The sequence below is a fragment of the Centroberyx gerrardi genome, chromosome 21, assembly GCF_048128805.1.
Source record: "Centroberyx gerrardi isolate f3 chromosome 21, fCenGer3.hap1.cur.20231027, whole genome shotgun sequence".
Classification (NCBI taxonomy): Eukaryota; Metazoa; Chordata; class Actinopteri; order Beryciformes; family Berycidae; genus Centroberyx; species Centroberyx gerrardi.
In genome coordinates this window covers 2,201,613-2,216,406 of record NC_136017.1, presented here as the reverse complement: position 1 = coordinate 2,216,406, position 14,794 = coordinate 2,201,613, and the positions used below count along the sequence as shown (strand labels likewise).

Sequence of the window (14,794 nt, the reverse complement as noted above, 5' to 3'; positions counted from 1 at the left end):
AGGCCTCCGTTTGGAGTTTTGAATATCAAATTGGCTGGTAAAATAGTTTCTGGTGAACTGTGGACCCAAAATGTTAGTTTCCTGCCCTGCGTACAACTCGTCTTTCAAATCGAGAACGACAATACAGAAAATAAAAAACACTGCGAGCGGCCGATAGATCTACTCAACGAAAAACCCACATGGATTTCTTTAAAAATTAAAGCAAATAAATAGAGATGACAGTACCGTTGCATAAACATGAGTACAAAACCTAACAGTCAGTGGATGTACAATAAATGCGAGTGAATCCGGAGGGGGGCGGAGTGGCGTGTTCGTGGATTTGTGACACGGTGACCGGCGTTTTTGGACGACCCCCTCCCTCGAGGCGAGAACCCGTCCGCGCTACTCCAGATCGTCCACGTCCTCCGTCGCCACGGTGCTCGTCTGTTCCGAGGTCACGCCTGCCAGACAAAAACACACCACGTCAGGGTCGGGGGAACTTCTGAACTGAAGTGAGAATGCAGGTGAAGTCCAGCTCAGCTCCTGGAGTTGGAGTGTGAATGTCAGGAAACACAGAATGTGAAATGAATCGGAAGGACAGGAATTCCATAAAATTCCATGAAATTTCACATCTAAGAGAGGTGGATTTGCTGCTATGCTTACCGCTTGTGTTTATCGCACTTCTGCAATTCGTGACACTAGAGGGAGATATCAGAGCTACAAAAACTTCCCTAATATCCTACCTGTAATTACCACTAAGAGGTAACGTTTTTTCCCAATTGGCAGTTCATATTTACGGAAAATCCGTAAATATGAACTGTCTATTTCCCAACTAGCTCACACTAGTTAAAATAACATATCTAATACACTACGAAACCAAACCCCTTAATTTTATCCCTGAAATGTCCTGAATTTCTCATTACATAAACATTAATTATCCATTAAAAATAACATAGCTTTAAAAAAGTAAGGCTAGTATCAGGGATTTATTCATGGGTTGATTCAGAGACACTAGAAATTAAGGGATTTTTTATGCCTTTTGTGCAGGTTTACAGGTTATTAATGAGTTATTAATGGAAAGTTCCTGCCTCCTTGAATTTTGAGTTTAAGGAGGTTTTGATTTGGTCTCTTCCATTAACAACTCCCTTAACTCACTGTAGGGGGATATTGCATGAATTAAGGGGTGAATTAATTTAAATTAATGAAAATCTAAGGTTATTTTAAGGGATTACTGGTTCGTAGAGAATGTAGTCACGTCTAGGGCCATCGGATAATCGGATGTAGGAAGAGTCCATCACAGTGAGTGTTATTGTATTGAAAAGACGCTGCAGCAAGCAATGAAATATTGAACATAATCCATCGTCATGATGGCAAAAACTGGGAAAATAAGGCCCAAGTTGAAAATAACCAGAATTTAATGCCGCTTTAAGGAAAGTAGCCTATTTAATGGTCAAATTAGAGCTGGGCGATATGGTTGAAATCAATATCACAATCATAAGGATTTTTTTTCTATTGATATACAGTATATCGCGATATGGCTCACCTATGGACAGTCAATAAACAATAAAATTAATGTTCACCCCATTGAACTGAATGGTAATGTTAGGTGTGATGTCAAACAAAACTTTCAAATTTTCAAGTAATATTCCTACCATACCTCAAACTCAGAGTTTTTAAATAGAATTTGCTTGTTATCGGTTCAGACAGCAGAATTGTGCATCATGACTAACCAAAATCACCATGTCATCACACAATATGATTTCACTGAAAGATAATAACCAATAATATTGAAATATCACCCAGCTCTAGTTCAAATAAAAAATAAATAAATCTGTGGCTAATATCTCAACTCTCCCAGTCGTACTTGAGGCATCGTCGTCGTCGGGGGATTTCTTCTCATCCTCCACGTAGCCGAAGCTCAGCAGCTTGGACATGCTGACCGGAGGAGCCTTCTTGTCATAAGACCTGAAGAGATGCAGGAGATAGCAGTCAGTCACACAGGATGTCCGGGCCCTCCGCTACACCGACACTCCAAACTACGCATCCCACAGCCTTCACCAAACACATTCCCAACCTTACTATTAATCTCAATAACAATACATGAGTGGGACGGCTGGTCCTGCTGGTCTGTCACAGTCAGCTGAAGATGGAATAGAGGGAATATACTTACGTTCTCTTGTATTTGTTGGTATCGGTTATGGACAGACCCTCCATGTCCTGGATGGTGCTGTCAGGGGACAACTGTGGGCCAGGAAGTTGAGACTCAGTCAAGTCAAGTTTATGTGTAAAGCCCTTAACCACCTTCACAGTTACGGCCTCAAAGCGCTTCACAACGGCCAAATTATGAAACAATAAATGAAAACGATAAATGAAAGTGAAGCATGGGAATACTGCTAACCTCTGCACTGCTGCAATAAGACTGACTGAATCAATCTATGACAAAAAATACAAGCTAATGCACCAGTCTCGCGACGACGGAGGAGGATTAGGGCCACGTGAAGAATTTATTAGAATTCTAAAGTCAGAAATCTGAGATTAAAGTCAGAAATCTGAGATTAAAGTCAGAATTCAGAATTCTGAGTTTAAAGTCAGAAATCTGAGATTAAAGTCAGAATTCAGAGTTCAGAATTCTGAGTTTAAAGTCAGAATTCTGAGATTAAAGTCAGAATTCCGAGTTCAGAATTCTGAGTTTAAAAGCAGAATTCCGAGATTACAGTCAGAATTCCGAGTTCAGAATTCTGAGTTTAAAGTCAGAATTCCGAGATTAAAGTCAGAATTCCGAGTTCAGAATTCTGAGATTAAAGTCAGAATTCTGATTAAAGTCAGAATTCCGAGTTCAGAATTCTGAGATTAAAGTCAGAATTCCGAGATTACAGTCAGAATTCCGAGTTCAGAATTCTGAGTTTAAAGTCAGAATTCTGAGATTACAGTCAGAATTCCGAGTTCAGAATTCTGAGATTAAAGTCAGAATTCCGAGTTCATAATTCTGAGTTTGAAGTCAGATTTCTGAGATTAAAGTCAGAATTCTGAGATTACAGTCAGAATTCCGAGTTCAGAATTCTGAGTTTAAAGTCAGAATTCTGAGATTACAGTCAGAATTCCGAGTTCAGAATTCTGAGATTAAAGTCAGAATTCCGAGTTCATAATTCTGAGTTTGAAGTCAGATTTCTGAGATTAAAGTCAGAATTCTGAGATTAAAGCCAGAATTCTAGGAATAAAGTCAGAATTGGAAGCTTTAAACTGGGAAGTTTAAAGTTTCAATTCTGGCTTTAAACTCAGAATTCTGAGATTAATCTCAGAACTCAAATACATTTTCCACATGTGGCCCTAATCCTTTTCCGTATGAGATAATTAAGATGATAATAAAAGTGTGTGAAACACAATGAGATTCAATTCAATCAATCAATGAGATTTGCCTATATGGCAAGTTAAACTGCAGCTTTTATTACAATTCATGGATGTCACTAATCAATATATTTTACTTCCCTGAACACAGCAAATCTTAAAAGGGAAAGTTCAGTATTTTTAGAAGTCTTTCCTTCTGATCGTTGACCTGAACCGCCCCTTTACGTCGTGCATGTATACATGTTGCAGCGTACTCCCATTTAGCACACATAGAAACACAAGGAAGGAAAAACAAAACCAGTGAGCAAAGAATGAAATGACGACCAATCTCACCAAGCGTCTGGTGAGACTGCAGATGAATATTAGTCATGCAATGGAAAAGGGTTTAAGAAACAAACACTGGGCTTAACCCAACTAGCAACAGCACACAAAATTAGAAATTTTATAAAGCAGAATACCTAGGTTTTAATCTTGTATGTAGTCTGTATCAGTACTGCGTCCCCAAATATTACTTTTTAACATGGATATGTACATTTTATTTGAGCATTTTATCCACAGATGTGATTTAATGTGGTGAAGTAAATGCATCCAAAAACTACAACTAGAACAGAGCGCTGATGAGAGGGGGTTCACTTTCTTTTTGCTGATGAAAGATTCTCTGAGGTAGTTTTTTTAACCTCTTAAAAAGAGATACCAAAATAGATTCATGTTGCATTACTGCGTATGTTCACATTCTTGTGTTTTATTAGGTTTGCAATATGTATGCAACTTTTGTCAGACTGCTTTCTTGGCCAAGTCTTCCTCGGATAGGAGATTAGTCTTAATGGGACTACCCAGGAAGGACCCAAAAGGATATTTTATGGTTAATCTGTTTTTATGATTTTCTACGTGGTAGCAGATATTTCCAAAGCATCTTAATGCGCTTACCTGAAACGATTACGACTGTTTCAACTCTCTTCACTGAACTCTCTCACAGTCGCACGGACAAAAACTGAAAAACCAAAACAACTGAATTCTGCCCAAAACCCGAATGCGACGATGGATCAAACTCAGGTGACGTACGGATGAGTAAAAAAAAAAAAAAATAAGGAAGGTGATGGTAAAATAAAATAATGACTTATGGAAGACAGCGCTATGGCGTCAATGTTGGGGTTTTCTACTTCGGTCCATTCACCTTTTCTTTAGCATGGGTAAAGCTATCAGTCTCTCTTTCCCAGGTGGAACTGTTATCAGTGCCAAACGGTGCAGCGAGAGGCTGCCTGGCCGTCCCCAGCTGGCCGTCCGGAGACGTTGCATTGCTTCCGCTGTAAGCACAAAACCACGGTGACACACAGTGGGAAATTACCGCCAGCCACTCAACACATACTGCGAAACTTTGGCAGCTGGTACGTTTGGCTAGTACTCTACCTGCTTCTCTGGCAGGTAAACAACCATCATTTAGAGCAGTGGTTCTCAATGTGGGGGTCCTTGAGGGGGGTTCCAGGGGGTCCCCGGTAAATTGATGAATTGTTAAACTTCACCATTATTTCATTTACAAGAAGTTAACACAATTAGAGAATGTAGAAGAATGACTGATCATAGTTTCTCTGTTATCTCTCTACCTACAACACAGACAGTCATGGGATTCTGGACAAAATCATATCTGACAATAAAAATATTCTCAGATTTGGGTTTGAGAGACAAAATCTCATGAAATGGGGGTCGTAATGTGGCTCTAATGTGGACTAAACTAGGGGTCCTTGATAGGAAAAAGGTTGAGAATGACTGATTTAGAGGTCCGGTTTTATTGTAAAAATCTAGTTGGCTGATAAAATACTTAAAGTGTCTGGTAAGTTACCGACGACTCTGGCAGGTAACCATCATCTGGACGTCCTATACTAAATGATCAAACATGCTGGTGAATTTTGGGATTTACGAGCCACTGTGGCTGGCAGGAGAAGTTTCCTGTTCTATCAATGACAGGGGGAAATGTTTTCTTTCGCGCCTTGGTAGCACTACTTCCTCCACCAATGAGCAGGCAGAACGAGGTGGCTGTATGATCTTTGGCAGCAATCACATGCCATACAGGTTACCTTTCTATGTTTCCAAGAATACCAGTTGTACAAATCAAGACTGAATAATCACCAGCAGTAGCAGCTGCCGTTCACCACCGAAACGGTTTGTTAAATTTTCTTTAGAACAACTTAAAAGATGTACCATGTTGTGCACTATTGTTTTCTTCTGATACCTGGAGACCAGCTAGTAGAGGGTAAAATCCACAACTGAGTGTTTGTATTTTGTTCCTACCCTGAACAATTGTATGCTACTTATTATTCACTTAGTTTGCAGCATTGTTTTGCATTTTTAGTCCTTTTGCCTTGAAATAAGTCAGAGGTGAGGATTCGAGTCACATGACTTGGACTCGAGTCATACTTGAGTCACAATGTGAATTGCTTGAGACCTGACTTGATGCATAAAGAGAAGACTTGACTTGGGTTCTGGTGACTTGGGACTTGACTTTGACTTGTACTTTGATGTAGGGCTGGGCAATAAAACGGTATCTATTGCGATAGAACTTATACTCAATATAAATATAATACATGCTTGATAGAAAGGTCGATAGAAATCATTGCTGGGTTGGTTAAGTAGGAAACTCCACACAGCGGAGAGAAAGCTTTTGAACAAAGTTAGGTTTCACCAAAGACCTGTGAAAGAAGAGCTGGCGCTGTTTCTTCATTATTTCCTATGGAAAAGTTATGCTTTCAGCGCTTTATGACCCAAAACGGGTACCTCACCTCTTTCTAGCGCCGTGAGTGCTGAAACTATTTCAACTTTGAAGGGCACCGCTCATCAATGTCACTTCAGAGTTCTACCAACCAATGAGGATGAAGCAGGGGCGGGACCAAGAGCCGGCATCCTGCCATTTCGTAACTAACATTAGCTAAGCTAGGCTAACGTTTATCATAGCAACACCCGGAGACGTCGTCTCAGCTCCCCGCTCCAGTGCTCACCTGACGCTGCCAAAGTGCTCCGCGCCAGCGGTCCTGCCTCGCACTGCGGTGTTAGGCTGCTGAAAATCCGACACGTTCTTTCTGTTTTGGTTGCTGAAGTTGAGAAGAGTGGTAGGAAGGCAAAGAAAGAAATGAGTTTACCGTCGGAGAGAGGTTCGAGCGTCGGCTCAGAAGGAATCTTTATAAATCATGTGAGTTGGCAGATTTTAGATTTCAGGCAATCAATATCTTAATGATTATGTAAATGTTGTATTTTGCACAAAGGATATATGCTGACCGGAAATTCCAGTTTTTTCTGAATGTTCTACCTCACAGTTCTTAAATTGTACCTTGCATTTGTTTGTTGGCAGGCACTTAACAGTAGACCTCATTTTCATGTTCTCTTCTAATTGAAAATAAAAAAAAGCCTCCAAATAATATTGATATCTTCAGCTTTCATTCAAAAGGTAATTTTTAAGCCTGACAAAAATGACTTAGTTTATATTATGATATATATCGATATCGACTGATAAAATGTTTTTATATTGTGGTAAAGATTTTTGCCATATCGCCCAGCCCTACTTTGATGACTTGAAAAGGTTTCTAAAGTCTTGACTTGAGATCTTGTGTTTGTGTAAATGACTTAGATTGAAAGGGATGAGATTTGTTCCAGCAGACGACTGAATTTAAATTCTGTTTTCTGAATTTGTATGGAATGATTGAATTTATTGAAGTTGAAATTGATTATAGAAATCAAACTCATGATGCTCTTACCAAGTTTTTATCCTATTAAAACCATATTGCATTGAAAAGTCCTAGATATTTAGTTTTCTTTAAGATATTAAATTGATACTGGGCTCTTGATTTGTTCTGACTTGACTTGCTGTTCTACATTTAGACTTGAGACTTGTGCCTCAAGACTTGAGACTGACTTGGGACTCAAGCAAAGTTGACTTGGTCTCACCTCTGAAGTCAGCAGTTGCAATGATTCCAGAAACCTTACAAAAATCATCTGTTTTGGCAGTGTTGACACTCCAAAGTTGAACAAGTGAACACGTTAGGAACAAGTGTGTTAAAGCGTAACAGAGTGAGCGTCAATATGTAGAAAAACACATGCTTCGGGTGCTTGATAAGTACTGAAAGGCTGCCATGATCGTCTGGAACCAATCCCAGGACACCTTCCTGTTGATTTCCTGGGGAACTTTTCAGCTAGGAATCACTGGAACGTCTTTGAGAGCTGGACGTGGTTTTTGTTAAACAGTTGTTACACATTTAACGCTGCTGTCGGATAAAAAAACGTTGTATATTTAATTTTGTTTTGAAGTTTACAATATCATTTATATGTTGAATGAATTTCATGACTCTTGGGCCCATGAAACTTGTTAAAAGAGAAAATAAGCTTTCTTTTCTCCATTCCTGAAAAACTTTTTGGAGAAAAACAGAGAGAGGAACCACTTTAATTCAAATTGATTGACTGCTGTCTGTTCCACAGCCTATGTATGCAAATTGTGACCATTAGCTTGAATAAATAATGTTCTTTTTGTATTAGAAGTGGTTGCCCTCACCTTGTTATTCCAGTATTTTGCCTCCTTAGGAACACTTTGCCCTTCTAGAAACTCTTCATGGTTTAACTTTTTTGGAGATGATTTTCATCCGACAACAGCGCAAGCGAACACCTCAAGACACATCGATGCCTCTTCCACATGCAGGATTTTATTTTGTGTGTGCAGAAAGCGTTCTCACCTCTTCTCACCGCCAAACCACTCAGGAGGATTGTAGGGTTTTCCTGGTTTGGCCTCAAAGTCAACATCATGGCTCAACAACCCTGTGAGGGGGCCGGACATGAGAGAAAGAAAGAGGTTTAATTCCAAAACAATTAGCCTATATATGAATTTTTGGGGGGAAAAAACCCCCAAAACTAATATTCATTGCTAATATTTCCAAAATTAAAAGGATTATTGAATCCAAAACGTTACTTTTTTGAAAGAAAAAGGCCTTTAATTCGCTGTTAGTTAATATCTTACACGATAATCCACATGGGAGTGTCATTTTTATGCAATCAATCTGTGTGTCGTCAATATTTTTGTTCATCTTGTCATGAGTCTGTATATGAAACTGGCCTTATGATGTGTGTGAGGCCTCTGTATAAACCTAAGAAGAATGAGAAAACACAAGCAGTACCTTTCTGTCCTCCCTGCTTGGCGAGCTTGACGTATTCGGAGTCCGTCTCGAAGATGCCGACGCGTCGGCCGCTGATCCTCTCCACCGGAGCGCTGTCGTCGGCGCTCTGGGACAGACCGGGGATCTGGGAGGTCGGCCCAGATACGCCGTTGGACGGAGCCCCAGGCTTAATGCCTGCAACGACATGAGCATTACATCGACTCGCTCTGCGGTCCAGCTCCACTTGCAAGCTGAGAAATGATTCCCCAGTATAGGGCTGCACAATTAATCGTTTATCAATCAAGATTACGGCGATATGGTAATCGTAAAAAGTTGCGATTACTGCATTTAAATGGCTGCTTAGTTTCAAGCTGCTCTAAACAGCATATGAGTGTTGTAACCAATCACAGACAGATCCGTTGAGCGCACCGTCGAATCAGAGGCATTCACATTATCTGACCAATCCTGAGCCGAGCTGCTGAACCTGCATGAGCATCTTCTAAGAAGTGAGGATTTCTCTCTGTTTGCAGCCTCCAGAACAATTTGAGAGGTCGGCCTCCATTAAAATGAGTCATGATGAATAAGAGTTTTGTTTTATGATGCTGCTAAGAGGAGCAATGTGAAGCTGAAATGATTTGATTGATTGATGTTTAAAAGTGCAATTAAGTCATTTCAGTGGCGCTTTATCAACACAGCCGCCACAAAACCAAAAGTTGGTCAATGTATAGAAATTGATCTAAATCGATCTCTGATGCGTCTAATGTTCGCATCACATCATGTCTGTTATTTGGCGATGCACAGACCAGCAGACTGAACTCAATCTGACAGTCTGCTGCTGTGAAAACTAAAGTGAATCTTGAAATTCCACAGTTTGCTCCAAACTCGGCTGTGTTGGTAACGGTGATTTTGTTTGGCAAGTGCAAAATGGAGAAGTTGATTCCAGCCGTTCAAAGCCTCCCAGTTCTCTACAACTTTTATTTGAAAGACGACAGGAAGAAACGTCTCAAACAAAGCTTGGAGAACGACTGCATCCGTCGTTGGGGTCGAAGTAATTTAGGTAAGTAGTGCGTTTTTTTTAAATCTTTTTTTGGGGGCAATTCTTTTGCCTTTATTTGATAGGTGTGTGTAGAGAGTCAGGAAACATTTGGGAAAGAGAGACGGGGATGACATGCAGAAAATGTAATTGGACAGTGATGATTTAGAAATGTAAGCATTATCGCTATCTATCTAGGGTTTTTCTTGTATCATCGTGTCTTGTAACAGGTAAGTCGTCTCAAGATTACTCCTAATACTCAACCTAAACTAAATTTGCGTCCAAACAGATGAACAGAATATCTTGTCACTCACTGGAACCCTTAAACGATTTTTTGCGTGAAGCCGACGACGACCTGGAGAGAGACCGACAGGCAGACTTACCTCCAGGCTTGGTCCTTCGGTGGTTGGGGACAGCAGCGCTCATTTCAGCTGAAGATTCAATTCAATCTGATGATGAAAAAAAGAAGACTAAGTCAAAAGCTGTTCAGTGCAGTTTCAACATACAGCCTTAAAGCCTTAAATTTCTAGGGCTTTATGTCTTTACGTCTGGGGCTGGGAACCAACGGTTGGTAAACCATTTTAAACTTATTAAAACTAAATAGTTTTAATAAGGTCCTGACTGATAGTTTTGATTAAACCAAAGCATAATTTTCTTTTATACTGTGAAATTGCATTTTTGAACAAATATTTTGTTCATAAGGGGTTTTTTTTTATCCTCTTAGTGAAAAATAAATAGGTAAAACATTTCACACTTTAGAGTTCAAATCTTCTTTATTTCAATGGGAAACCTAACCCTAACGACACAAATTAGACAGTCAAACAAATACAGACTATTTAATTAAATAATAAGGTTTTATTCAAAATAGGTGATGAAAAAAGTACCGTTTTGGTACCGGTATTGAATTCAAGGTACAAGTATCGCCAGCGGTGCTGAAATTTTTCAAACAATATCCAGCTGTTTTTGTCTGCACTACAGCACTTTGTCCAGGCTCCAGATTTACTCAATGTATTCCCATCCTACTCACTTTTAATTTCATGGCATGTTGCTTCATTGCTTTACTGGACCTCCGCAACCTATTGCCTGCCGTGCTGCATGAACGCACTCTGTGACAGAATACTTTTATTGTGTACAGAGTGATCTGTACAGTCTACTGTCCTAAATGTAAGCCCCTGTTGTCTCTGTACCATGTGTGCCAGTCTGTACTGTCACTATGAGTTGTTGACACATTTCTGTACTTTTATTGTACTTGGTCATTTAAGTTTTGCTGATTCCAACTCTAAAACATCTATCAATTGGATTGATGTGGTTCTGGGTATCGATCAATCACAGCTTATTTTTTCAGATGTGTGATGACAGCTACACACTATAACCTTGTTGAGATTAAGGATATCATCAGTGAACTTTACTGACAATATCTAATTAGGTTTAGTCACAATATAGCCCAATATATTCTGTTCTCTTGTGGAGAGAATACTTCACCAAATTCCATTAAAAATTCTGCCAATTTAATGCTGCCACGCTTGTTGGCAAATCTACATTAACTCGTAAAATACGACTCTGTTCCTTTTCATAATCAATAGGAGCCACTCTTCAATTCGGCATACATCCAATACACCAAGCAGCACTTGCTGCAATTTTCAACTGTCAGAAATTGGCTCGCCTCTTTTCCTCCATTAGCTTCTTCTAACAAAGTAACGTTAACGTTACACAGTGGAGGGCGGTAGCGAGCAGTGTAAACCAATTAAAGAAAATTAGATTTTAGTTAAATAACGTGCTGTTTGGTGGATTATCTGTGCGCCGAATTTACCAGAACACAATATATATTTGTAATAGGTCGTAAATCGCGTTGTAAGAGGTGTGTAGGCTTGCCGATAAGTAAGGCCACATTAAAGTGCCAGATTTTTTAATAAAGTTTGGCTACATATTCTCTCTATACGAGAGGCCGGAGAGTTAGTCCTGCCTCTGACATAATAATGACGTTATTAGGAAAAGTTACTGAAAAAATATTAAGGAAAATTACATATCCCTTTTACGTGCACGTTTGACGAATACCGTTACCAGCAGTTTGAGCCAAGTCAGGTGAAGCCGGTCTGCAGAGGAGCAGACAAGCCCACCGGCGTCAAGCTGCGGTTTGACATTATGCATCTCGTCTTGCCTAACTTACATCAACTAACATACACTGGCATGCACAAACACACCACAAGCATAACATATATCATATATTTTCTATTTTTTTCAGTGACATAAGCTTACTTAGCCATGTAACAAAGCGTTGCTAATTTAGCCGCCTAGCTAGCTGTCGCGCTAGCTTCACACCGCGAACCCCAATATGCGCCGCAACAAAACGAGTTTTCAAGTAAATAAAGATACCGATCAGGTCAAGCATGCAAACTCGCCAGACATCTTACATTATCTGCAATTCTGTCTTTGGTTGTACGGAGTGGTTTGTGTCAATGGTTGGCTGCCGTTAGCTTCTTCTTATTCTGGGTTTGACGCACAGACTTCCTGTAGCACGTCCTGCCAACTTCCGCTAATGGAGAGTTCTGGGGCACAGCCAAAGATCGTATACGTTCGAGAAAACAAATCACTCTCGAAAAAAACTGCCACACTCTCCAGAGTCTGACGTAATTTTGTAGGCTGTAAAGTTATCATTTCCACTATTTGGTCTAGAATTGGGGTGGCCAAACCATGGCCCGCTAAGACATTCTCCAAACTTTCCCACTCACACCAATGCATGGAGAGCAGACCAAGAAAAAGGGGCACAGTGGGAAATCTTTCTTTTCTCCTTTCACTACAGCTCCGTCAGAGACGATCTTTGGCTCCGTTCAGAACATCAACTGCTTAAACTTGATTGTGAAGTATGCAGTGTAGGGAGAAGGAATGATTGGGTTCCTTCACAGAACTTGAATGGATAGAAAGGACTCCTCCTAGTGTATCGTGCTAATTTCCTTTGGTACACCTAACATGCTCACTGAAGATCCACAAGTCTCCGGAAACATGGACAGTTCTGAATCCTTTGTCCACTCGTCATCCTAGTTACGTGAACGACACCTAGGACTTTGCCACCAGAGTCTGTGAAATGAGACTGGAGGAACCATGTTTTCTTTTCTCCTTGTATCTAGAGAACCTATACACAAATACTGATATCCCAATGGGCCTTAAGGCAGTAGGCTACAACAATGCCTAAATAAACAGCCTACAGATGCTACGCGACCGGATCAGGAGTTACTGGAACTACTTGACATCAGCCTGACCCGAAATGATTTTGAATTCAACAACGAATTCTACCTACAAACAAAGGGAACGGCAATGGGAAAACGCTTTGCCCTTATACGGAAATATTTACATGGCAGACTGGGAAGAGACAGTGTTCCCCAAATGCAGCAAACTCCCATCACAATATTTGCGGTACATAGACTAGATAGATAGAATACTGAACCACCACCATACATCCATCTCTGTGAAGCCTGGCGTATATAGCGGTGTTCAATTCCAGAAATTTTGGAATCAACTCCGATTCCGCTTCCAAGTATACTGGGAATCGATGGATTCGATTACAAGAGTTGATTCCAGAATTTTTTTTTATTGATTCTCGATTCCGAAAACAAGCAGATCTAGTTTTCGGAAGCAGATCTTGTAAAATGAACAGTGCAATATTAATTGGCGACGTTGTTTTGTTGTAATCCAGTCTTTTGTCACAAATTTGACATCTTACTTTGTTTTCATCTTTCTCTAAACTCAAATGTGTGTGGGGTAGAATTAGGCATTTTCTCAACAGTCTGCGACAGTGTCTAACACCTGGTCTAATCTCCTGCCTGCTCACTCTGTTGCCGGCCAAACTGGAGTCACTTGTACACTTATCAGAATCGCCAGAGAGGAATTCGGCTCTGGGATTCACTCGTACACGCGCATTTTCTGTACGCTGGTATCGACTTGACAACTTTGGAGTCGTTTTCGATTCCCAAATGCCTAGAATCGAAGAATGGATTGGAATCAAACCTCAAGAGCCCAGACTTGGCCCACACCCACCCTGTTTTTTAATAATGTGGTATAGGCTGGTAATTAACAAAGATGAAAAACAATCGTTTTCATAGTAAATAGGTTGTTTTTCGGCTGTAATATAGGCAATCTCTGCAAAGTACCACTGTTTTCGGATACCAGTGACCCATTTTGGCCACCATAGTCTCAGGGGGCGTGTCTTGTACTGACGTGAACTCAAGGGGGCGTGTCATGTACTGAGTGGACTCAAGGGGGCGTGTCATGTACTGACGTGAACTCAAGGGCGCGTGTCATGTACTGAGTGGACTCAAGGGGGCGTGTCATGTACTGAGTGGACTCAAGGGGGCGTGTGTTGCACTGAGGACTCAAGGGGGCGTGTCATGTTCTGACTTAACCTGTGGGGGCGTGTCTTGTAGGGAGTCTGCAGGCTGCAGATAGACCTACTAGACAGGGTACCCTACAATTTCTCCTGTATACCACAATGCAATGCCATCGTGTTTACAAATGTAAGTAGCTGTCATTTCTGTGTTTAACACAGTTAGTAGCCTATGTTTTGTACATTTTTATGTCTGAAATGTGCTACATAAAGAAATATTTGCCCTGCCTTACCGGTATTTGTGCTTGGTTTTGTGCTTGGTGCTTGGAATTTTTTTAAAGCAATGATGTTTAATGTAGTGTCCGAAGGTTGTTGTCCATATAGTTCACTATTTGACAAACACAGGCAATAGTGAGTGAGTGAACCATTCCAAACACAGCTGGAGTCTCATGCACCAAATCAACCCCAGTTTCCATAACAACATTATAAAACATTCTATTGCAGCCATTGTAAGTGAACCAGCCAAATGAAAATTCGAGAGTGTAGATTTAAATGGGAATGACTGTCCTATCAATTCAAATTCCATGGGTTCCTTTGCCAAATATAAGAAGAATTAGCTGGCAATGAAATGCATCACCCTGCTTTAAAAAGCTGCCAACCCTAAAACTATTTAATCAGTTTTAGTGTCCCATGATGGCCGAAATGCTGTTTCAGAGGCTTTTCCATCCTGGCATGAATACAGTTCTGGGGGAAACACTGAGTACTTGGAATTTTTGGGATGAAAATGGTCAAATTTTATGATTGAAGATTGAATATCGGCACAAAATATCGTCTATCAGCCTTCTATTTGCCTTCAGTTGAACCCTCTACACAACCTTTGCCTCTGCGCTCTTTTCCATGACATAATCATCAGTGGCCAATGAGCATCAAGCAAATCACGCAAATAAAGATCTTTATTATAATGTTATATAACTTTACAGATTTGGATTT

At 40.4% G+C, this 14,794-nt stretch overlaps 1 protein-coding gene across 1 annotated transcript; it reads right to left on the bottom strand.

The window, feature by feature from the left end:
* Positions 1–303: 303 nt before the first annotated feature.
* On the bottom strand, positions 304–12,012 carry c21h7orf57 (chromosome 21 C7orf57 homolog). The gene is made up of 8 exons (XM_071915259.2): positions 11,898–12,012; positions 9,870–9,935; positions 8,475–8,648; positions 8,037–8,118; positions 4,499–4,628; positions 2,150–2,220; positions 1,844–1,944; positions 304–440 (listed from the first exon to the last, which is right to left on the bottom strand). Exons 2-8 carry the CDS (start codon positions 9,910–9,912, stop codon positions 382–384), a joined length of 660 nt encoding a protein of 219 aa, XP_071771360.1. The 5' UTR covers positions 9,913–9,935; positions 11,898–12,012; the 3' UTR covers positions 304–381.
* Positions 12,013–14,794: the final 2,782 nt, after the last annotated feature.

What these genes read in the sequence shown, in the direction of transcription:
- c21h7orf57 (XM_071915259.2), bottom strand. Translation starts at nt 9,912, where the DNA reads ATGAGCGCTGCTGTCCCCAACCACCGAAGGACCAAGCCTGGAG. An exon ending in TGGTTTGGCGGTGAGAAGAG is followed by an intron (nt 4,629 to 8,036) that starts GTGAGAACGCTT and finishes TTGTGCTTACAG; the next exon opens with CGGAAGCAATGCAACGTCTC. An exon ending in TTACCCATGCTAAAGAAAAG is followed by an intron (nt 2,221 to 4,498) that starts GTGAATGGACCG and finishes CCTGGCCCACAG; the next exon opens with TTGTCCCCTGACAGCACCAT.